Source organism: Apus apus, chromosome 5 (genome assembly GCF_020740795.1).
Source record: "Apus apus isolate bApuApu2 chromosome 5, bApuApu2.pri.cur, whole genome shotgun sequence".
Taxonomy (NCBI): Eukaryota; Metazoa; Chordata; class Aves; order Apodiformes; family Apodidae; genus Apus; species Apus apus.
This window is the reverse complement of record NC_067286.1, coordinates 62,349,227-62,373,400: the sequence shown is the minus strand read 5'-3', so window position 1 is coordinate 62,373,400 and position 24,174 is coordinate 62,349,227. Positions and strand designations below refer to the sequence as shown.

The window sequence follows — 24,174 nt, the reverse complement described above, 5'->3', positions numbered from 1 at the left end:
CTTGGAGCAACCCAGTCTAGTGGGATGAGTTGGGACTAGATGATCTTTAAGGTCACTATGAACTCAAGCCATTCTATGATTTTATGATTTATCTACAGCCAGCAGTAGTGAAATGTCTTCCAGCAGATGCAGTAGGCTAGACCAGCAAACTGCTGCCCTGCCTTAAATGTCTGTCAGATGTCAGAAATGTCTCATTAGCCCCTGTTCATTCTACAGTGTCGAAGCCTGAAGAGAGCAGGCAAGTCATTAAGGGCCCCCTGCTGGAAATTATCTGTATATCTGGAGTTCAGTAATGAAGAAAGTTGATCCCAGCACAGTAACACCAGGTGCCATGAGCTTCCTCTCTTTATTTCAGTGCAATCAGTACAGGATAAAACTTGCAGGGTAAAACTGAACTCGGCAGCAATGGCTCCTGCATCACCTTTGTTTGCTTTAAAACAAAGGTTGGTGGAAGAATGTGTGTATTACAAGAAGCAGCCCAGGCCAGGTATTGGTTAAAAACAAAACAACTGGAGATACTGATATATATACCCTATATTTGAGTAGTAGTAACTGGCACACTCCTTGTGCCTAAATATGTTACAGTCCAGATGAGAACATGCATAAGGAAAGGGATGAGAGAAGAAGCTGAGGTTGACAAGTGTTTAAAGAAAGAGGTTGAGAGATTTTCACATGAAAAAGCAAAGAGGGAACAGGGTTTGGCTTGAAGGTACTTAAGATATTCAACAGATAACTGTGTCCTTACAGGAAACAATACTCTATGCCTATTTTAATGCAGTGCCAGGAAAAGATATTTATCTGTCTTGGAAATCCTCATTCTGAGATAATTTCTACTATTACAAAGCAAGTGGTTGTTAAGCTCCAGGAAGACTCCCACAGGAAAGAATTACAAGCCCAGCCACAGCTGCTGATGAGGCAGAGCTGCTAATGCACAGCACCCTGGAGCCCAGGGGTGCAGCTGCACCCTCCCAACAGCCACCAAGCACCACACAGTGCTTGGGGGGAGGCAACAGGCTGAGTCTGCCCCCCTAGAAGGTGCCCTGGTGTCAGAAACAGCTAGTCTGATAGGCATCTTACTAGAATAATTCATGAGGTGAGTTAAGTTCAAGACGGAAAAGCTTAAAGGCAAAGAGTTTCACAACTTGAAGTAGACAGGAAATGCATTATACAAAAAGATATTTCAGGTTGTAGTAAGAACAGGCAAACATGAGGTCCAGCAGGTGCAACCAGCACACACCCTGCTGCTCACAAACTGCATGTGCAGCACTGTGCATCATGACTGCTCCATAAAAAACATTACAAAACATTTTAATAAGTTCCACTCTAAAACAATACAGGTGCTCATTCACTCAGAACACAGCTCAGGGGAGCAGGCAGTCTTCTAGATATTCTGTTTTGTTTGGGGCTTTTTTGTTAATATAATTTACACATTTTGAATGTCAAGTCCCTCTTCATTTTTCCCCAGAGGGAGAAAGGGGAGAAAATACAATGAGGTCAGTGAAAGCTTCAGCTGCTGCAAACTTCTGGGCTTTGCTCTTGACTGGAGTGAAGGGAAGCTCAGCATCCAGCATGGGCTGTAGGAGAAATTTAGGAAGAAATTCTTTGCTGTGAGGGTGGTGAGACACTGGCCCAGGTTGCCCAGAGAAGCTGTGGCTGCCCCATCCCTGGCAGTGTTGAAGGGCAGGTTGGATGGGGCTTGGAGCAGCCTGGGCTGGTGGGAGGTACCCCTGCCCATGGCAGGGGGGTTAGACTAGATGGTCTTTAAGGTCCCTTCCAACCCAAACCATTTAAAACAAAATAAAAATAAACAGGAGTATGAAGGAAGTGTTTGAGGAACAATTATCTGCTCTGCAAAACACCATTGCAAGGACACATAAAATAAGCAATTTCCCCTTTCTCTAATGACATTTTTGTAAACACCAGACCAACAGGAAGTTCTGTCAGGCAACAGCCACAGTTAAAAGCAGGTAACACTGGAAGCAACACGACTTTCCTAAGATAAATTTTGCAAGATTGTTTCCAGACACAAAATAAGGGGTCCATTTCACACAGTATTCCACATTTTAAGGAGGACTTTTCACATGAGACCAAGGAAACTATACTTCCAAATTCTCTTCACAACTTGAAAAAGTTTTTCAAAGATAAAACTATTAAAAAAAAGGGGACGGACCTGAAAAACTCCAAGAAGCAAGAGGAAGTGAAAGGCCGGGTTGTTCAATGTGTTGGTAAATATTTACAAGGAAATCCACAAGAAACATATTTTAAAAGATCAATCTGGTGAGAATCAGAGATTCTTCTGTCACAAATGTCTTGATTGATCCTACACTCCTCATGGGCAACAAGGAGTATCATTGTGAGCAGGGTGACAGGTTGTGTGGTGGCTTTTATTTGCAGGCAGTTCTATGAATTGGCTTGATAACATCTTACAGAGTTTATTTTACTTGCTGCAGTAACTGATTTTGTAGGGAAGTTAACAATCCTGTAACAGGCAGATTTGTCTTAGTCAAATAAACCTGAAGGTCAACTTACCACATCACAAGGATTTCTGCCAAGGGATGTCAAATCACTACGTGAAACATCTGAAATAGAACAATATTTCATTTTTTTTCAAAAAAGTTAGTCTGATGCTGCCAAAGCTGAAACAGCAGCAGTGTTTTCTGCATTTACAGAAAAAAACCCAAACAACCCCAACAAGAACAACCCCTTCAGAGGAGAAGGACTTGGGAGAGGTAGTGGACAAGAAGCTCAACATGAGCTGGCACCATGTGCTGGCAGCCCAGAGCCCACCCGTGTCCTTGGCTGCATCCCCAGCAGCGTGGGCAGCAGGGCCAGGGAGGGGATTGTCCCCTCTGCTCTGCTCAGACCCACTGCAGGGCTGGGGTCCCCAACACAGGAAGGACATGGAGCTGTTGGAGAGAGGCCAGAGGAGGCCACAGAGATGGGTAGAAGGCAGGAGCAGCTCTGATACGAGGACAGGCTGAGAGAGTTTGGGTGTTTCAGCCTGGAGAAGAGAAGGCTCCAGGGAGACCTTAGAGCACCTTCCAGTGCCTGAAGGGGCTCCAGGAAAGCTGGGGAGGGACTTGCAATAAGGGCAGGGAGTGAGAGGGCAAGGGGGAATGGATCAAAACTGGAAGAGGGGAGATTTAGGTGAGACATTAGGAGGAAATTCTTTGCTGTGAGGGGGGAAGACCCTGGCCCAGGTTGCCCAGAGAAGCTGTGGCTGCCCCATCCCTGGCAGTGTTGAAGGGCAGGTTGGATGGGGCTTGGAGCAACCTGGGCTGGTGGGAGGTGTCCCTGCCCATGCAGGGGGGTTGGGACTAGGTGATCTTTAAGGTCCCTTCCAACTCAAACCATTCCATGATTCTATGATACTTCAAGCCTTTTGTATTATCTTTCTCCTTCACTTACCAGATTGAAACCATCCAGCAAACCTAAGGAGCACTGTTTGCTCATGTGCAACACATCTCTAAGTCACACCAACTACAGGTTTTGCTCATAGGGTGCAGAGATGAACAGAGCTACAATGACAGTGACTTCAAACAGTAATATTTAGACTACTATAAACATTTAGAAGAAACACAAGGCCCCAGCAATACCACACAAACCTGTTCGATCTCCAGACTGAGCAAAGTTAGTCTCTGTGCAGGTCCCCTTCTCTGGACTGCACATGACAATATCTTGTCCTTGTTCTGCAGCAGACAGTTCCATCTCTTCCATGCCATCCATGTTTAGTTCACTGCTAGAATTTTCCAGCACCTGAAAAAGAGGAATTTTAACTGCTTCTTGTGCCCTGAGAGGGTAAGATGTCTGGAAACCTGTGTTTGCTTCTTAGAGAATCAAAAGGAAAGCATCAGTGAAATCAGGACATGAGGCAGCATCTGTTACACTAAGAACTTATTTTCTTTTATTTTTGTCTGCAATAAAAGGCAGTTTGTCAGCTTTTGATGCAGAAAAGCACAAAGATGAAAAGGCAGCCAGGACATTCAAGGGATGTGAGTTCACAGAAAGCAGCATGTCCCTATTATGTCAAACCAAGTCCATACATCTGACCTACAGATGTTATGGACAATGCAGGAGACTCCACATGAAAGATTTTGAAATCCAAGTGCCGAAAACATTCTGGGGATGTTCTCTAATGAGACTTTTCCTTAAGAAAAACCCAGCAGCAATGCTGAAGTTAAAGATTACCACGGTGTTCCTCAGAGCACATTGCCCAACAAGCAACTGCTCATTTGACCAGAAAAGGCTGGAACAAAAGGCATAAGAGCAGATTAGTAACAAAGATGGTTGGTTTTTTAAAATATCTATCACATCTATAAAGTGGTGGTGGTGGGAAATGAGTTCTCTAGCCATGCACAGATCCAAGCAGTCACAAATAAAATTAAGATACAACACTTCCCATGAGAGGTACTACAGGATGATTAATTTTAGAGCACTGGTCTTCACTGAGTAGCCCAGTATCATCTAAATTATGGAGGCCACATTCCTGGTTTTCTTAAGGCTACTCAAACATAGGCATGTCACCAAGTCCTCAGACATTTCAGGGCATGGATTTCTGAGCTCTGGTATTACTATCACTGCCCTTGCTACCCCTTGAAACAGTAACACAGCTCAAGCTCTCCAAAGACTGCAGGAGGATCCAGAGGGATAAATACTATTGCTGCCCTTAGTCATGGTCCCTAAATACAAAGGCATTTTAAAAAATTCACACCAGAAAACAGGTAATGGGCTTCAGGGGCCATTGCTTTCCCAAAGAGTGTCATCACACAGCAGCCAACAGGAGCTCCAAAAGATAGCCCCAAACAGCTGGACAGTCCCCAGACTGCAGCAGTCCCTATCTGTGTCCACACTGAGAAGGAAACAGCACCAGCTTGAGAAATACAGAAGATCTCTTGATAAGGATTTAATCAGAAATCCAAGTGTCTGGGGCTAATAAAAATAACTTTTTATTTTTTTTCTTTCCTAATAATAATAAAAGACTTAAAGCATATAAATGAACTACACATGACTTACCTCAGCTCCCTCTGCTGTGCCAGGACAGTGTTCTTCTTCAACTACAGAATTGCTGAAAGAGAAACCAAAATGTTTTCACTTAATCACCTTCATCATTTTCAATCATCTTTTTAATTAACTAACTGATCTTACTATTTGTTCTGCAATTACACTTGCTTTTTGGCACTGGTCAGCTATATCAAATTTTCTGGGTAAAAAACCTAACAAACTTCTACCCAAGCAACTATATTTAATTTGGGCAAAGCTCTTAATATTTGCTTGAGGGAAGGAAAAGACACAAAGACTTTGCAAGCTTTGCAACAGCCAAATTGGAATGTAACATTCACTGGTTATTCATCTTAACTCTTTCAGTTCAAACTATAAAATGATTGGAACAAAGTTAATGAAAAGCTGCCTTAAGATGTCTACCTTGGTTCAAGAAAACAATCAGGGAGTTTTTCCAGTGGGGGAGTTTTTCCAGTGGGAAATAGGTGCATATTCAAATGTTGTGCTGGGTGGAAGCCTTTGAGCACTGGTGTTGTTTGTTTTGCAATTGTATCCTCAGGGTTACAAGGAACAGAAGGGATACTCTGAAGCAAAGCTCTGCTGGAGGATCTGGAAGTTGTCAGTTTTTCAGAAGTCTGCTGGCAAGATCTCTGAGGTGTCCTTGAAACCAAGCCTGAAAAAGTGTGTTCCACATTTCATTACTACAGCAGATTCCAGAAGATGAAATTAACTGGTTGGTTGGATTCTAGCTAGGAGCACTATTGTTTGCTGCTTGCTGGATTATCTTATACAAATATCATATTGAAATCTTGTATAAACTGCAAGGAGAAATGGATAAAATGTGACAAGGGTAGGTCAATAAGTTACAAAACTACCTTAACTCCAGCTAAACAATTTAGTAATGATTATCCCTTCACAAAGAACTTGAAATAATGAGACTTGCTGTTCTTATTAAAAAGTCCACCTGGTGAGAGCTGTCATTAATTTCCAACTTTTACATCAGATAATTAATAGAATTAAAAAGACACAGATTCAGAATGGATTCTTATACAGATTCCCTGCTAGAGGTTGCTTAAACCCACCAGTGCTGCTCTAAGCTTTTCAGGAGGTGAGGCACACAAGAAAAGGCTAGTCTGATGCTGAGGAAAAGGATCTGCACAAAAAAATAAACTGGGAAATTCAAAGTCAATTGATGAGCTAGAAATGGTAGAGAAGCAGGATAGCCCCCAAAGAATGAAGGATTCCTGAAAATAATGGCTTCACATAGATTGTAATAAGATGGATACTGAGAATGAAGTTGTATTTTGAGCACCTGCTCAAAACCCACAGCTTTTACAGTTTACAGGTTTCAAACTTGTTGAACATGAATACAGATTACAGGTACAATTTATTTGCAGCTTTGATGGCAGCACTGCAAGAGATTCAGCTCAAAACAATCCCAGTTGCTGCCTTACAAGCAGACATGCACTGACAGTGATGAATGGGTTCACCAGCCAAGTCTGGCAACATTCAGATCAAACCTTCATTGTTAAACCCATGGTGAAAAAACATGAACCAGCTGCTTTTCCCTCTCTGTCTAAGCAGAGATTTCATGCTGCCATAATCACTCAAATCACCACATTCACTTAGAACACTTCACTTTGAATCCCTGAGGTAATTAACCACTAGCTGAAATATTAATTGTGTCCAGTACTGGAGTTGTTTCCAGTATAAATAGCACAATTCCTTCCCCCAGTGAGACTGGTTAAGCTCTCTTCAGTACATTCAGGTCACAGAAATCATGATTAAGTTTCACCCACCTGGAAAGGTTTTTGCAGGGCTTTCAATTCTGAAAAATCCTGCATCAAAAACCACTGTTTCTGCCTGTGGTGGCATCTCCTGATGGGCACAACCAGCACCTTCCTCAGGCTTCATTTTATCCCTCATAGCTGCTTTTACGGCAGCAAGCCGGCTTCGGGCAGCAGCTCTTCCAGCTGCTCCCAGCTTTGGTTTGGACACTCCATTTGGAATAGTCTTCTTCTAAAATGGTAAGAAAGCTCAGGTCACATCTGGAAGCTTCAGAGAGAAGCGATTGCACATGAGCAGCCATGCAGCAGAGAAGTGATTGCACATGAGCAGCCATGCAGCTGCTGGCCGTGCAGTCACACTGGAGATGAGGCCTCCATTTATCTCCAGAATCTCTTGGGCTGCCGTTCAGCTGCTCAGGTTACTTCATCATGACAATATTAAGGATTGTTCATATTGAATCTACTGTTCAGAAATACTCAGTACAACTTTTTTCCTAAAAAATCTGGCTAACGTGTTTTAAAACGCTGGGATGCGGGGACTCCTAGTGGCAGGGGGATGAAGTAACGGCAGGACAGACACCAGTCAGCCAGTGACGTCTCTCCTGACATTCCACTTTTTTTAAAGGAAGTTTTGTCTCTTTTACCCTCCTTAGGGTTCTGACATTTATGGGCAGCTCACACAGGCTGCCTTCCCTCCAGTCCCCTGTGCCTAGATTTTCCTACCAACCTTCTTGTCTTTTTCATGATGGAGCAGTTCCAAGGAACTGGACGGAAATCAGACAACATGAATATGACTTGAAGTTCAGTCATTAGAAGCAATGATATACTCCAAAGCAAAGAGCAGATAAACCAGCCAAATTAAAGCTTCTCTTTTGGGTAGTGTCAGATCCATTTGTGCTTAGAGAACTCCTAGTTTAATGCTATCCAGGGACACCATTATAATTCACCACTCACTGCTCAGAAGTGGCAGTCACTGCCAAATTCCTGTGTGGTTTCCTCTTCATTGAAGTCGGTGCTCATACCAAAGGCTCAGATAAAATGTTCTACAGCTGAAGGGTAAATTCTATTCTAAATTTAAAAGATTTGTCTTACTAGCAAGGAGTCCCATGACTCCAAAAGAGTAGTTGTTAATTCTAATCTTCCCAGCCAACAGAGCCAGCTAGCATCACAGACACCAACTAATGCCTGGGAGAAGAGTGCATCTTGAGAAGAATTTCCCTGAATTTTTAAAACATTAACATGTAAAGGAGCCAGAAGAGTAGGGCCTTAGAAGGAACCTCCATTTAAGAAGAGCATTCATTACTGCAATAGCCCCTTACTAGTTATTTTAGATATATGTATCACTGTAACACACTTCTGCATCTTTATGCCTTAGAAGACACCTTTTAGGGGCTATTCATACCTTGACAATTGCTTTGCTTGGGACATCAAGTGGTTGCCAGTCATTGTCTTGAAGCTTCTTCAGATTATCAAACTTCTTATTCACATCTTCTATCTATTGGAAACCCCAGAAAAAACACAGGTTTCATTTGCAAGACTTCTCAGATTCACAATGGAACAGTCAGGTAACAAATGTAAGCATAGTCATGCATTTAGGTGCCTCAGCTGATGGTAAGCATCAAACATTCTCACACAGGTGACATGAGATTAGATGACAAGACTGGTATCATTTCTGTAGCTTCAAGATTAGTAGGGGAAGCACAGAATCTTTCAGTAAGATCTAACATTGAAACTGAAGGAGCTGGTTTGCAACCTGTTCTCCTACTGAATTAAGCACTTGGACAATGGCTGCATTTAAGGAATGCAAAAGAATATGTTGCATAATGGTCTTTAGCCAAACAAGCACGAGCCTTCCTTTATGTAAGAAACACACCATGCAAACTTGTTTGCTCTTTTAAATTGCTGGTCTGAACAGCTTTATGCTGCAGTCTGTGGCTGTTGGTGTCAAACTAGGTCTGCAGCTTTACCTCCTCCCTGACTCATATTCCATGCAACAGCCTTGTTCTCCTTAGGCTTTGTCATGGAGACACTTCCCTCATTTGCTAGAAGGCCATACAAGGTTTATTTCTGTACAGCACTGAAGCATTCTCCCTGAAACTCACAGGACACAAAAAGGAAAAAGAATGCAAGAGACAGAGTCAGCAATTCTGCTACTCCATGTTTATTCTGAGGAAAAAGGTGGCATACTCAGGAGAAACTTCAGCTGCTCCCAGAGAAAGACTAAGTACAGATAAACTCTGCTGTTAAGTTACTGGTTCTAGCAAAGTTCTCAAGTATCTCTGATGTACAAGCCAGTCAAACCCTTTTGCTTTCTGGAGGGAATTAAAGACCTATAACTAGAACCCTACACAATAAATCCATCTGTGCATTCAATTTAACTAGTTGCAAGTTCCTTTGTTGAATGCTAATTTACAAATACTGTTGAGAGCCATTCTGATAACTTAAAATATTCTATTTCATTCTGAAACCAATGGAAATATCAACAGAGAAAAAGAGATGAAGGTTTTCAACTACTTAAGCTTACCCCTAGGGTTACTGTAGATTCTGCATTATTCTCCTACTGAAGCACGGAACCCCTGCTTTTCAGGTGAGCTCCCGGAACTTTCCAAAAACTCCCAAATTTTTGTCCAGGCAGACATTGTGACTGTATCCTCCTCACTCCAAACCAGAATGAGACTTGGCTACATGTCTTCATTCCAGAGGAAAATGAGATACACAGCCACAAGACACAACAGATGAATTGGTCCATGAATTACAAATTGTAGCATTTGTGTGGCTGGTACTTATACTTACTCACCCACCACTGCTCTGAGGGTGGTGAGAGCCTGACCCAGGTTGCCCAGGGAAGCTGTGGCTGCCCCATCCCTGGCAGTGTTGAAGGGCAGGTTGGATGGGGCTTGGAGCAACCTGGTCTGGTGGGAGGTGTCCCTGCCCATGCAGGGAGGTTGGAACTCTATGGTCTTTAAAGTCCCTTCCAACCCAAACCAGTCTGGGATTCTGAGAAAGTGTTAACAAGGACCAGCCTTTTTTTTTTTTAAACACACAGAATCTGACCATTCCAACAAACAAAAAAACAGCTGCAATCCAAAGTTTGTAAATAACCCCATCAACTTTATCTTAGTAGGTTAACATGCAAATACCTACCTGAAAATTAACCATATCCCAAAATCCATCTAAGTCTGTACACGTTGTTTCTTTTTCACCTTGTTTAAACTCACAGTTATCCACCAGGCCTTCAAACTGTTTGAATCTTTCTGCTATGAGCAGCCTTGTCTGACCAATTGTGGTGCGAATTAGATCTTTAGCTGAGAGCAACAAGAAAACAGCAGAGAAAGTTCATCTTGGAGGAACCCATCATTTCACGATTGTAATAAGTATCTGAAGTCTGAAATGCATTGTTTGACCTACATTCATCTATTGCAGACCTGCAAGACAATGTAGTTGGAGCACATCTGTCCATTGAACTGCTCTAAACTCACTTCTTTCCAAGAAATGCTATAATTTATGTAAGTCTGAGATAAGCATTTATGAGATGCCTTCACTTTCCCAGATCAGGACACTTATCTAAGTTAGATTTTAATTTGGTTAAAGTTCATACATTTAAATACAGTTAAAACTGACAACAGAAAAACTATATTGATGGGTATTTTGTCCATTTAAGTGTCAAGCACTGTCATGGCAAGTACTACACCTAAGTTGTATTATCAGGAGATAAAGCATGACTTTTTGTCTTAAGGCAGATACAGCCCTAAGCTTCATTCTAATATAACTTTTACTCAGTTCTGTAGACAGTGCTATTTGGCAGATGCACTCAGACACATGAATATCCCTCTGTCCCCTTCAGTTACCATAACACCCCTTCTGGTGTCTGTTACAGTTGAGTCTTACCGTCCTCTGGAATATCCAGCTCAAATTTTCCATCCCACTGGAGGCACTGAGACATCAGCCTCTCTGTTTCAGACTTAAGAATGTTTCTAAAATTAAAGGGGAAGTGAAAAAAACAAGTTTTTTTGAGACTTTTCTAACTGTTGTCAGTACTTATAATTGTTAATGATTACTGTCCTTTTACTTTCATAGAATCCCAGGCTGATTTGGGTTGGAAAGGACTTTAAAGATTATCCAGTCCCAACCCCCTGCATGGGCAGGGACACCTCCCACCAGCCCAGGTTGCTCCAAGCCCCATCCAGCCTGCCCTTCAACACTTCCAGCAATAGGGCTTCCACAACTTCCCTGGACAACCTGCACCAGTGTCTCACCACTCTCTTTCTTCCTAATGTCTAATCTGAATCTCCTCTCTTCCAGTTTTAAGCCATTACCCCTTGTCCCATCACTCCCTGCCCTTGTACATAGTCCCCCCCCAGCTTTCCTGGAGTCCCTTCAGGTTCTGGAAGGCCAGCTTCACAGAAGCTGCACTGCCTTTGAAGCCATCAGCCTGTTCCAGTTTGCTGACTGGCTGAGATGCAATTTCTTTTCTGCTGTTTTCAAGCCTGTGTTCCTTAGGATGAGGTGTCAGTCTCCAGAATTTGATATTCTTTACTTTTGCTAACAACACAGAAGGGAAGACAGGAATGTGTGCCTGCTCAGGTCACTGCTGGCAGACACCAACACCTATAAGCTAATCTTTACAAGATGTTTATTTATTCTTGTTAATAACATCCAAACAGACAAGAGGGAAAAGAAACAGATGAACACAAACCTGAAATAAGGCACGTCATGCTCTTGCTCTCTTACATCATCAGACTTCATTTCAAGAGTTGTCTCATTTGATTTATGAATGGAATTTTTCTCATCTGATTCACTTGCTGAAAAATATAAAAGGCATTTGTTTGGAATCTGGTGAACACGGAAAACATTAGGACAATAAGCTAAATGTGAACTTCTTACCTTTTCTTCCTTTCAGACTTTTAGGGGTTTGCTGGTTTTGACTGCCTTTACCAGCAGGTGAAACTGGACTTTTAAAATTAGGCTCTTGTGCCTTAGTTTCACTGGATTTTTCAAGTATATTACTGGAAACAATAAAAAAGTACATTTACAGTTAAGATACAGTGAGAAATTGACATATAATGACCAAATACACAGAAATACACAATTTAAAAGGCAATCCCACACACAGTGCTAGGTAGATCCTGTTAAAATTAATAAATTCATGCAGATATACATGGCACAGTCCCTGATACTGCTCTACTTCTAAAGCCTAGACAGAACTATGGATTCTTTTGCTTTCTTTGCTGTTGTATTAAACTTATATTTAAGCAATGACAGCAACCACAATGATCAGGTGTTTCTAAAGCACAAGTTTGTTACACAGGGAACCTTTCTGTAGAAAGATTATGTCCTCTGTAGCATCATAGAGAGATTCACTCGCATTTTAAGCCACTAGAAGAAAGAATCTTACACTGGGGACTTTGAAAAATCCCAGAAGGCATCAGGTGTCAAAAATGCATTTGCCCTAGAAGGAGTCATGGGTGTAACTTTGTAGGTTGCTAATCCACTTAAAGGCTGAAACACAAAGTTTTGAGGTGCAAAAGAACGTGTTCTGGGTCTTCCTGGTGCAGAATTGGTCTTGTTTCCTGTTGAGGTCTGTTCCTGCTGAAGTTCTACTGACACCAAATGTTTAGAATCAGCTGCAGGACCTTTCATCACTGGTTCCAGTTGAGCATTTTCATCCACTTGTTGTTTAGAAGGAATTACCTATAACAGCAGAGCCAAACAAAGCAAACACTACATTATCAAATCAATAAAGTTTTTACTAGAGGCGTGGGCTAAATTATAACATGACTGTATGAAAGGAATCAGGAAGGAACAGTTTCTGGTAAGCCCCTATCACGAGTTCAGAAATTATTTACCAGTATGCCCAACTGGTTTTGACACCTGTGAATCATTCTAGTAACAGGGACAGCTCTTCATGATGAGGAATGCAACAATCCACTGGAGGGGCTAAAGGAGCAGAACACCTCACCTACCAAAACAGCAATTAAAATTAGCAGATGCTTGCTCCCACTACTAGAAATCAACGCTTTGAGGTGATAAGCTCCTCAAGAACAGAATTACTGGCTTCAAATCCAACTAGGCCTGTTGAATAATCACAGTTTATACACATACTCTAACCCAAAGACTGAAGAACAAGCTTCAATAAGCTGATAGTTGAAGAATGCAGCCCAAGACAAGTGCAGTTAAGACCACAGAAGGTGGTGGTCATTAAAGGAAGAGAAAAAATAAGTTGAATCCACATTCCTATGAGATGAGTGACTGGATAGTCACACAGAGCACATTTCTGAGATACTTACATTGTTAGCTCAAACGAGCCAAGAAAGCTTAGATTGTTTTCCAAGAAAACATGCAATTTCAAACCACTGAAAGCCTTGTTATACTTTAGACCCCCCCTGAGTGGAATGTAAGCCTTGAATTCAACTTTGAACACATTTCTTGTAAAGGGATGACTGAGGTTACAGCAGGAGTTACCAACTGGCAGCACAAAGCAGCTCCTGCCTGGGAAGGGGCACTTCTCCAAGCCAAGATGCAAGTGCCTCTTCCTGTTAGTATTTCTGTGACTGCACCAGTTTCAAGACAACACCAGACCACAGCTGCAGTTACGGAAACAGGAGTGAAGGTGGGAGGTGTGAGGGCGACACGAGGAGAGAGGTGGAGTGCAAAGGAGGAGAAAAACCACTGGTAGTTCTTGCACACAACTGTCAGCACATGAATGCACACACAAATTGTTTGGGAACCTGGGTTGGAGGGCTACGAGGAGCTCAAATCCTGCTGTCTCTGTGCAGAGGTTAAGTTTTGTTGTAGCTCTGGCACAGAGAACCACAATGGCTGCCTTTGATTATGGTATGTCTACCTTGCAGAGAATAACATTTCCAGCTTGATTTTTTTCATGGCTCCAAACCTATAAAGGCATTTATTTCTTAGCTCCTAAAGTCTCATATCATGACCTTAGCATGACAAGGATTCATCCAGAGTATATTTCAAAAAGGAATGAACTGCAGAAAATTTACAAGTGCTCAATAAAGCAGCAAAGCAGCCTTTTTTTATACATGCAGCTTCTTCCTAAAATCTATTAATGAACTTACTACTTCTATGCTTTAACACAAATATATTTGAGCTACAATTACACTGTTATTTGCTTTTAAATCAGTTTAACTGCTATTCCATTTCAAATATTAAATGACCTACCTCTGTGATGTCAGGTTTGACTGCTTTCTTCTGCTTTCCTACATTTGCTGGCTTTCTCTGTGCCTGGTTACCTACAATAAAATAAACTCCCAAAGGTCAAAAAGGCATCTAATTAAGACAATCTTTCACCAAAATATTGCCATAAAAGTTCAATCATTACAGACAGGGAGAGACAGTTTTGTTTCTTGACTAGGAGGTGGCTAGAGGGCAGACACCTAATTGCAAAAATTCATTCAAAAGAAAACCCAGCCTAGGATTTAACAGCCTATTAAGAGATGTATCACCAAGAAAGGGAAATAGATTAAGTCATTAGTCTTTAGATGTTGTCATATACTAAAAATAAAAGTCACCTTATTTCCTTAAAGGCTGATCAGATAGTGTCAAGGCCATTTGAATTTAGATTTTTAAATTTTACATGGCAAAGGATTTCTACTGCTGAATTGAAACTACCAATGCTTTCATTGGTTAACTCCTGCCATGTATAATACAAGGGACACTGCAAAACATTCTCAAGGATATCCTGAGAAGAACAACATATACTAAACATTTCCCCTTCATCAACCATCATGTCCCTCTCTTCTAGCAGACAAGCAAACACAGATGAGTAAAATTTCTGACCTGAAGAACACAGGCTTTCACCTCTTCCAGAGGTATCTGTTCCTGATCACAGATTAATCATATGTTCTTAAAGAGCAATACATCAAACTGGCAAATCTTTACCAGTTCTGGTTTTCTTCTTTCACTTTACAGTTACCATATGGCTACTGATGCTCCACACTGATGGATTTTATGGGCAAGGGTCTAATGCTGGTTTCAACATCTCGATTTAAATATTGCAGAAGAGTTCCAGATGAGAGTCTAAGTGGTCTAGTATTTAGTCCTTTTCTTACAAGATTTACATACAGCCTATCTGTTCAAAGGAGGCAGTTACACAGCAGAAAGCTGTGTGCTAAGTTCAGAACAAGCTGATCTGTATCTCTACAGCACATGAGAGTGCTTGAGATACCAGCAAGATCCTAAAGACAACAGAGCTGTCCTAGAATATAATTTGACAATGAGTCTAACAGCAGCATATGAAGTATATACGTTGGTTTTAGTGCTAGATGGTATCTCTTTACATCATACCATTCCAAATTGCATATCAGACTTGAGCTACACAAGCAGGACTATGTTCACTGCCTCACTTACCAGCAGTAGCTGTTTTCTTCAGCATCTGCCTTGCTGCAGAGGAGGCTGCTCTGGTGATTCTTACATTTGAGCTCATCTGGACTGCAGTCTGCAACACTGCAAGAGATAATTCCAGAGATTACAAAGCTTAATACGGAGCTGCATTCTAGTAATATGATTGAAAGTGCACAGTTTGTAGAGATCACAAAAGTGCACTAGCAGTTACTATTTGTGTTCATTTGCCAGAATCAACAGGGGTATTTTTTTGTCAGTTCACTGCAAAGTGCTAAACATGGACAGCACAGCTCAGCCTTGGCATCAAGGCAGTGCTCTGAAGGATCTTCATTGAAGATGGTTTTGTTGTAGAGTACTCCCAGGACCCAATAACATCAAGATTCCAGTTTGCCAGATGCCACGTACAAAGCTTAAGGAACGCTTCTGAATGTTCACTGCAACCAGAGACAACACCCCCCCATTTTACAGATGAAACTTTCTAGAGGAATAACTTGCCATGGTTCTTTGCAGAACTGGAAGTTTAAGCAAATCATTTGTATAACAAAGTGATGTCCTGGTCATTATACAAAAGTATTCTCAGGTCTGAACTGAATGTAATCTAATACAGCATTCTTAAAATTAAGATGAATCCCACCTGATGTATGTTACAAAATAACTCAAGTCCTTGCACTGTATTACCCATCTTAATAATTTTCATCTTTGTATTTTGTTACTGTTTTTTATTTCCTCCAAAAGATGATAGCATTTTTCTGCACACAACAATTTAAAAGAAGTCTTTATTACACACCTTCCCTTTCTACATCTGCCTGAAACTTAGTATCCCCACTTAGTTACTGTTAAAGCCATTTGTGGTTTAATGTTGCTCTAGTTTCCACAGAATTGCAGGTTGACAAGTTGGGAAAAAAAAATTACTAAACAAGTAATTGTAACACTTATCCAAACATTCATTTCCCTAACTTTTTTTACTAATGTTTAAATATTCTTGCATATTCTTGCTTCAGCAAAAAACATTAACAAGTCCAGTGGATGATAATTTTAAAAAAAGACATTTTAATTGTTATATCAAACACTGATAATAGATCTTTTCAGTATTCATTGAAGGCATTACTGAAATTTACTTAAATAAAGGCCTGCTGCTTGCTGATTTAATTAAGTTAATGATGTGAGAGTCATTTCACTCTGAATTACTGAATGTCTTGCATTAACATCAGTATTCCACATGACTTAGCCTTGTCTACTTAAGGCATGGACATCACTGAGCTATTAGGAAGAATTTCTAATCCAAAGTATTCTGCTCCCTTAAGGGTGGTATGGGTTGGGGTTTTTTGCTGGTTCCTTAAGAAATGTATGTAATTGTCACATAGAAAGTGACAGGCACAGAAGAGGCTGCTGTAAAATATGAACATGTAAGATTGTACCTGTCATTTACCAAAGACAGACACATATTTACTCTGTTACACCAGTGTGCAGCAGAAGTCTGGGCTCCTGTCTCCAACATTACATGTTAACATGCTTTCCCAGAGGCTTTCCTTTTCCAGTGCTGAGTAACACAAGCAGTTTCATTTAGAGCCCACAGACAACACCTATCTGCTATAAAGACAGACTTCACTGAAAATATCTACAGCTCATATAATCAGCTATTTTTCAGGCTACCAAAAATACCTAGGGAAAATTAATACTTTACTTATGTCAGCTGTTCTTCACCTTTCCAGGTGAAATAATTTGCTCTTCTGCAATAGCAGCAGCTACTACATGTGATAATGTCCTTAGAGACAAGCAGAGAGCTCTGCACAGCTCCAGATGCTAAGACAGCCAGTCACGCAACTCTGCCTACTGACCTTTTTCTTTTCCCTCTCCCGGGAGAAATAACCAGTCACCAGGATGGCATTAAGTATCCTGCATTCCATCTCCCCAGCCCACAGGGGCAGCAAGTACCTGCAATACCTAGAGCCACAGGGTTGACAACCGGCCAACTGCTGCCCTTGTCACAGTTGACAGGAATGGCTGTCAGAAAAACTCCTTGGTTCCTACATCCAAATATATACTTGGGATCTCTCCCAAAGATGTTCTTTGCCCTTCCTCCCATCATCTCACAATCACTGAGACAGAAAAACAAGAAAGCAGTGTCCTTCCAGAAGCAGATGTAGGGATCACTCTACTTTCATACCTTTCTCTTTTTCAGCTGCTTTGTCTGTGCCCACCTGTTTACGTCCTGCTTGTGTAGGGCGCACGCTTTGCCCCTTGGCACAGACCTACAAGAAAAGATTGATTTTTGTGAAGCATCAGACTCCCAGAAATGAAGTAGCCTCATTTCCTTCATCTGTCTTAGGTGCCAGTAAAACAGATCATACAGAATGGTAGGGGTTGGAAGGGACCTCTGGACATCATCGAGTTCAAACCCCCTGTTAGAGAAGGATCCCCTAGAGCAGGTCACTCAGGAATGTTTCCAGATGGGTCTTGAAAGTCTCCAGAGAAGGAGACTCCACAACCTCTCTGGGCAGCCTGTCCCAGGGCTCTGTAACCCTCACAGTAAAGAAGTTTTTCCTCATGTTGAGGTGGAACTTTGTGTGTTCCAGTTTGCATCCATTGCCCCTTGTCCTGTCACAGGGCACCACTGAAAAGAGACTGACCCCTCCTCCGTGACACCCACCCCTCAGATATTTATAGACATTAATAAGGTCCCTTCAAGGTCAAATGGTCAAGTAATCAGGCACAAAGAGCTTTACAAAGTAGAGAGAAATTAAGGATAACTAAAATAGCCCGTTTTAGACGTGTTAACATGCATTATCCAGCTAAGAAATTGTCAGAAAAAGAATGAATATTTAAGAAAGAGGGTCAGTTCACTGTGAAACTAGGTGTCAATTAGTGCTGCATCTTGGTAGACATTAGGTTTTAAAAATAAATTTTCACAAAATAGCAATAATTCAGTTGTAAAGTTTGTAAAGTTATGACTGGAAATCCTTCAAATGCACTCAAGTTTTGTAAGGCAAGATTGCTAGATTCAAAATATAGCTGCTTTCACAGATTACTGCTGGTGACATTCCTGAAAAACACCTACTGTTTTATAGAAGTAATAGCAGAAGGGGCTGCCAAGACTCACAGTACAAATATGCCAACACTGGAGGGATTTTTGAGTGAAGAATGAGCCCTCTCTTTATGATCTGCATTCCTGACAGACTTTCTGCATTCAAGGGAGATGCACTGGCTCTCCAAGCCAAAACCAATGTAGGTAACTTCAGTCTCATGACTATCTTTACACATCTTTGTGGTCTTTGCTGACTACAACAATTTGTGTTGAAAAATTGATCCAGAAGTTATATGCACTTCTCTCTGTTTGTACAGACCCAATACAAATCTTTGTAGTTCAGTTCAGCCCAATGCTCAAACCAGCATGTCTATTGGCTTGCTAAAAGTTTTTCTGTTCTAATTTGTCTTTCTCACCAGGAAAACCTCCTTAGAGGTAGCACTCAACTTGTAAGCAAAGAAGCCTGAGTTATGGGCTGAAGGATCATTGCATCTTCTTCTTTAAATATATTCACTGAAGTTTATATAGAAAACAAACCGTGGGGTGCTTGGATGCAGCTGGTATCACAGATTTTTCTTCTTGGTTCTTGGCCTTTGATCGAGTAATCCTCCCTGAGAAAGCAGGAGCTGCCTGGAAACATCCCAAAGGAAACAAGAATTAACATAGCCCTCCTTTTTACCCCCATCCTGTTAAGAGTGGGCAAAAGGCCTAGGTGTGAAAAGCAACATGCCCGTGCAAAATGGGTCAAGGGTGTAATTTGAAAAGCTTTCAAAGTAAATTGGAACAAGTTACCCATTCTAAAATAATTTGGCTGTTTCATTGGTGGACAAATCATTCTAGTTTTTGATCTGAGAACACAGTCATAAACACAAACAACATATCACCAGTACTATTTTCAGCTTGGTTCTAAAAAACTGGCTAAATTACAACCTTGTAGCTCCTTTTAATAAAATAAATCTCTATAAGGTATTTACAAAATAAGTTGCTTATTTGGCATAACATACACATAGCTGAGTATACAAATATAAATGTTAATAAACTATACTACATATACATCATTTAGATATTTAATATTACTCTTATTACCTTCTCTCTTGGCTTCACTGTCACTGGATTCTCAGGTACAAGAGCAAGGAATCCAGGAGCAGCTGGTTTGTACAATCCAACTTTAAACACACCCTTTTTTTCTTTCTCTCTTTGCTCTCTCATTTTCCTCAGTTCCTTTTCCTCTTTATAGCGCCGGAGCATCTCCCTGCGCTCATTAACCCTCTTGGTGGCTGCATCTGTAGATTGTTCTGAAGCAAAGATGGGAGACAGATGTGTTAGAAAACCTTGGAGAGGTTTTTCAGCAATAAGCAAGTCAGAAAATTTCAAAAGACATTCTAGGATGGAAGAGGAACGTACCAAGTCAGAGAGCAGAAGATTGTATGTCTCTGTGGGTGCAAATTTTAATTGAAGTCTTACTATGCAAATACATGTGATCTATTAGCTTGCTAAAGGTTGAAATTCTCTTGTCTTAATCCTTCCCACTAAGAGAGGATGTCCTGGCAAATTTCAACTTGCAAACACACCTCCCTACATCTGCACCTGAGGGTCACTGTGAATTCATATCCATTTTACAGTGTACAGGCTGTTCCTGCAAGGCTACTAATATTAAAGTTAACACTTATTTAGTTTATTTGTACCAGTTTCCCTATTCAAACATTTGTAGTTATTGAAAGCTGAGGTTTAGGTCAGATTTAGATACTAACGTCTGCCTCAGGCTGAGAATAAATGAAGCAGAAGTTATATGAAAGAATAAAACCAAACTTTAATTACATGTCTATCTGAAAAATGAATAACTGCTTAAAGAAAAAAATGATTGAAGATCATAAAGATATTTTTTTAATTTAATATTTTATATTATTCCATAGGCATTGCACTCCTTCCTCCAATGATCTTCTGCTACCAAAAAACTGAAGGTGAAAATATTTCTAAATAAATCTGTTAACATTTTTAAAGATTAATTCCCTAGGCCATAAGAATCCAGGAGAGCCAGGGAGGAAAGAGAAGTCATAAAAGAATTAGCAATTAAAAAAATACAATTATACCATGCATTTACCCATTTATAATTAGATATATCCAATTATAATATACAATTGCCCATTTCTAAACACACTTCAACCACATGACAGACACCAGTTATATGTTAGATGAGATTTTAGATCAGGGTTTTTCACTTCTGGAATGACAAATCCATCATGAAGAGACTTCCCAACAAATATTGAGAGCAAAATATATTCTCCCTTTAGCTGCTGCTGACTAATCAGAGAAAAGCCTCATTCATGCCATTGAAAAAACAAGGAGGATAAAGTTCTATTAAGAACTGGTAGTCATTGTTTTTTACATCTTATACCTTTTCTTCAGATTAAAATGTTGAACACAGGTTCCTGTTGATGTTACTACATCAACATAAAGACATTTTTAACAATTCAAAACAAAGGTTTATAACAAATCTTTACTCACTCTGTTTTACGCTGCTCTTCTCTTGAGAGGCTGTTTCACTTGTTTCATTTAGATGAGCTATTCCCCTCTCTTTTGAGAGCTGAACATTGACATCTGCCAACCCAAAGCGCCTGCCCTTTTCAAACAACTTGTGCCTGTTCTCCTTCTGAAGCATCGACTTCCTGCGAGCAACTTTTGTTCTGAGTGTTTCTGTACTCAAATCCTTCTTGTACCTATTGGCAAACTGGGAAGTGGCAGCCATCCTGATGGCCCTAGACAAAAAACAGGAAAAAAGATGTCATGTTTTGTTTTTCCTTTCCTTGGAGTCTGCAGGTTATGAACAAAGCCCTCGGTTCTTCTTCATCTCTCTGCGTGTACCAAAGCAAACACAAGTTAGAATTTCAGTGACAAATCTTCATTATTTCTCTTTATTTTATGCTTTTAATGGAGTAGTTTGCTTGTTAAGTGGTCAACAAGTCTGACATGGAGTTAGCAGAGGATGCTGTGTCACTGCCAGGGATTGTCCTGCTGCTGTTCTCACCTTTTGATGTTTTTCACATTAAGGAGACACACAAGTAGATGACAAGGTTGTAGGACAATAGTTGGAAGCAACATTGCCATGGAGGACTTAGATTATACCCTATCTGATGGCAAAGCATTTTGGTTGTTGCAACAGAGTACTCGGCACCACTTCCCAACCAAGTTTCCAGGATACCACTGCAATACAATAGCATTTATTTCAAGCAGGATTTCCCCCTCCTTTTTTAACCTGAGGAAGACTTGATGGAAACATCAGTTGGTCTGCACATGCTGTGCTACCAGCGATGTACAAAGCTCCAGTCCCCTGCACTCCACTGAAGCCTGTCCTATAGGATTTGCTTGCTGGAGATCAGTCAGGATCAGTTCTTGCAATTGGTCTTACTCCACTGCCACCTCAATCAGAGTCTTCCAGAAATCTCACCTGCCATTCCTTATAGGAGGCAACTTTACAGTAAGGAGGGTGATAGAGCTGCACTAAATAGGCAGCAGTTACTCACTGACCACCAAGCTGGTCATTTACTGAGGCTCTTAATTTTAAGACAGCAAGCTTTGGTCAAGCTAAAGGAGACGTCAGTGAACCAGACTGAAAAGACCAGCCTTGATTACGGGTAGGCAGGATTTCTTACAGTCAATGCCTTCTCCTCCATTTGCTACCAGTATCTCAAGCCAAAAGCAACACCAGACACTTAACTGAAAAACCCAAATGTCAGAAGAGCAACAAAACAGAAAAAGTACTGAAATAAATAACAATAACACACTCTTAAATTGTGTGTACATGTGAGGAAAAAAAAAAGCAAGCAAGGAGAGATTTTAAGCCTGTTCAGATACTACCAGCAGTGGCAACTCCTTGTCCCTAGTTCATGGAAGTATTAATGTAGTTGAGTGACTTGCATAGCACCAACAGTACCTGCAAAACCACCTGGAAGTGGTTGGAATAGATACTGGAGATAACATAGGGGGCAGAAGTCTTAAATGGGTGTATTTTTGTTCTTTTTTCCAAGATGTTCAGTGCTACAGGAGAGTGAAATGGTCAATGAAAGTGTAAATGGGCAAATGGGAACTAAAATCTAAAATCTAAACTGACTTTAAAGCACACAAATCAGACTGGATCTCTTCCACATAATCCTGAAGGAAGTGGTGCATGTCTGTTGCCACCTGATTTGTGAATGTCTTACATTTTATCCTGCATCTTACATTCCAACTTTCAGAAACTGATTAAAGACACCAGTTAATAATGACTGCAAATGATCAGGCTAACCCTACTACAGTTCCTAGGTCATATTTGCCTTGCTTTACATGTAAGTGATTGAGGAAGGTTAATTCATGAGCATCTCCAATAATCATGTTTGACTTTTTCTTGTATATAATTCCCACAGTGTTACAGAAAACCATGAAGAAAACAGTTATTGCTAATGTATCTCATCTATCTACCTCCTAGAAGATGCAGTTTTTTTGAGCCCAGTGGATGAAAATAATTCCCAAATGCAGCAGCCAGCATTAAGTCTCTGCACTCATCCTCTGTGGACCTGTAGGACAGATTCCCTGTGTCTGGTAATCCTTAAACATGGTCTTTCAGTACAGCCACAGAACTTGCAAAGTGCACCCACAATTTTGAATTCAGTGCCTTGATGAAAGGTAATATATTCTCTATCAACAGACCATATGTTGTTACCTATCAGGCAAGCTTACAGAAAGCTGGATTTGCCTTAAATACGGATGAATATTTAACACATTTAAAGGATTTCTATGCTCAGTCTTTTACTCTGAACAGTATTTTCCTCGTTATTGCAATATAAGTCTACTCAAGGCCTTCTACCCTGGAGAAGTCTCAAGAACAAGTGATCCACCTTCCAACCCTGAGAAGAGTTCATCTGAAACCTGAAGAAGGCAAATACAATACAAATATGATCCAGAGAGAGCTTCCCACGAGGGTATCATCACATCTGGGGTCAGCAAGAGCAATTCAAGAGACTATCTGTGATCTCTCTGGGCTCATTAAAAACGTGTGGCATATCCAATATCCTAAACGTCTCTTTAGGACAAAAAAAAACAAACACAAACCCTGTCTCCTTTTCTTTCCTGATTATGGTTTCTGAGAAACCTACCAAAGCGTGTTCAGAAGTTTATCTGGAATATACATTGGCGTAAATTCAAGTAAGGAGTAGGAGCAGGGAAGGGACAAAGAGCTTCTCCAAGAGATGAGCTCGCTTGTAGGTGGCTAGGAAGGTTAAAGATCAGAACGTGCAGGCCTGATTTTTACAGAAAAGCAGTGAGGGGAAAGAACCACTTTCGACCAGCAACGCCGCAAGAACCGAGGGAGATGAAAGAACATGCAGGTGGCATTTTGAGCCCGAACGGCGACCGAGCAAGAGCAGGAAGAGCAAACACGGCTGTTTTTAAAGCAAGAACCTGCCCCAAGCTCAGGGGCTGAACGAGGCCTGGACTCAAACCATTTCCCGACGAGGCCCCGGGGGGGTGACGATAGGCCCAACTCCGCCTCTCCCAGCCCCCCCCCGCGGCTCTGAGGGCTCCCCACGAGTCCCCCCCAAGCCGCCCCGCCGTGTTCCCGGGACCCCGTCCCCGCTCCCGCCGTACCTGGACCCACCCTGGACCGAGCCTGGACCGCCCCGCGGCGCGGCGGGCGCTGAGGGGAGCAGAGCGCCGCCCGCCTCGCCTCAGCTTCAAATCTCCCCCGGCCGCGCTCATTGGCCAGCCCCGGCCTGCCCGCGGGCTCCGATTGGCCCGCTCTCGCCCAACCGTTGCTGGGCGGAACCGACGCCTCAGAGCCGGGCTGCTGATTGGTCGCTCGTCACCGCCGCGGTTAATAATCATTGGCTGCGCCCATCGCTTTGCCCCTCATTGGTTGTTGGGGGGGGGGGGGCGCCGCTCTAAGATGGCGGGCGGGGGAGCGCGGGGCGGGCGGGTGGCTGGGGCTGCGGTCCGGGTGGGGTGTCCTCGCACCCCGCAGGGACCCGGGGG

At 41.6% G+C, this 24,174-nt stretch overlaps 1 protein-coding gene across 1 annotated transcript; it reads right to left on the bottom strand.

The window, feature by feature from the left end:
* Positions 1-1,451: 1,451 nt before the first annotated feature.
* On the bottom strand, positions 1,452-23,813 carry DLGAP5 (DLG associated protein 5). Its single transcript, XM_051621413.1, has 19 exons — positions 23,791-23,813; positions 20,677-20,927; positions 19,258-19,466; positions 18,709-18,801; positions 17,314-17,398; positions 15,153-15,248; positions 13,965-14,035; positions 12,181-12,476; positions 11,670-11,791; positions 11,482-11,587; positions 10,674-10,759; positions 9,930-10,090; positions 8,188-8,280; positions 6,798-7,017; positions 5,422-5,671; positions 5,014-5,065; positions 3,606-3,756; positions 2,530-2,579; positions 1,452-1,574 (listed from the first exon to the last, which is right to left on the bottom strand). The coding sequence occupies exons 2-19, from the start codon at positions 20,915-20,917 to the stop codon at positions 1,452-1,454; spliced, it is 2,505 nt and encodes an 834-aa protein (XP_051477373.1). The 5' UTR covers positions 20,918-20,927; positions 23,791-23,813.
* Positions 23,814-24,174: the final 361 nt, after the last annotated feature.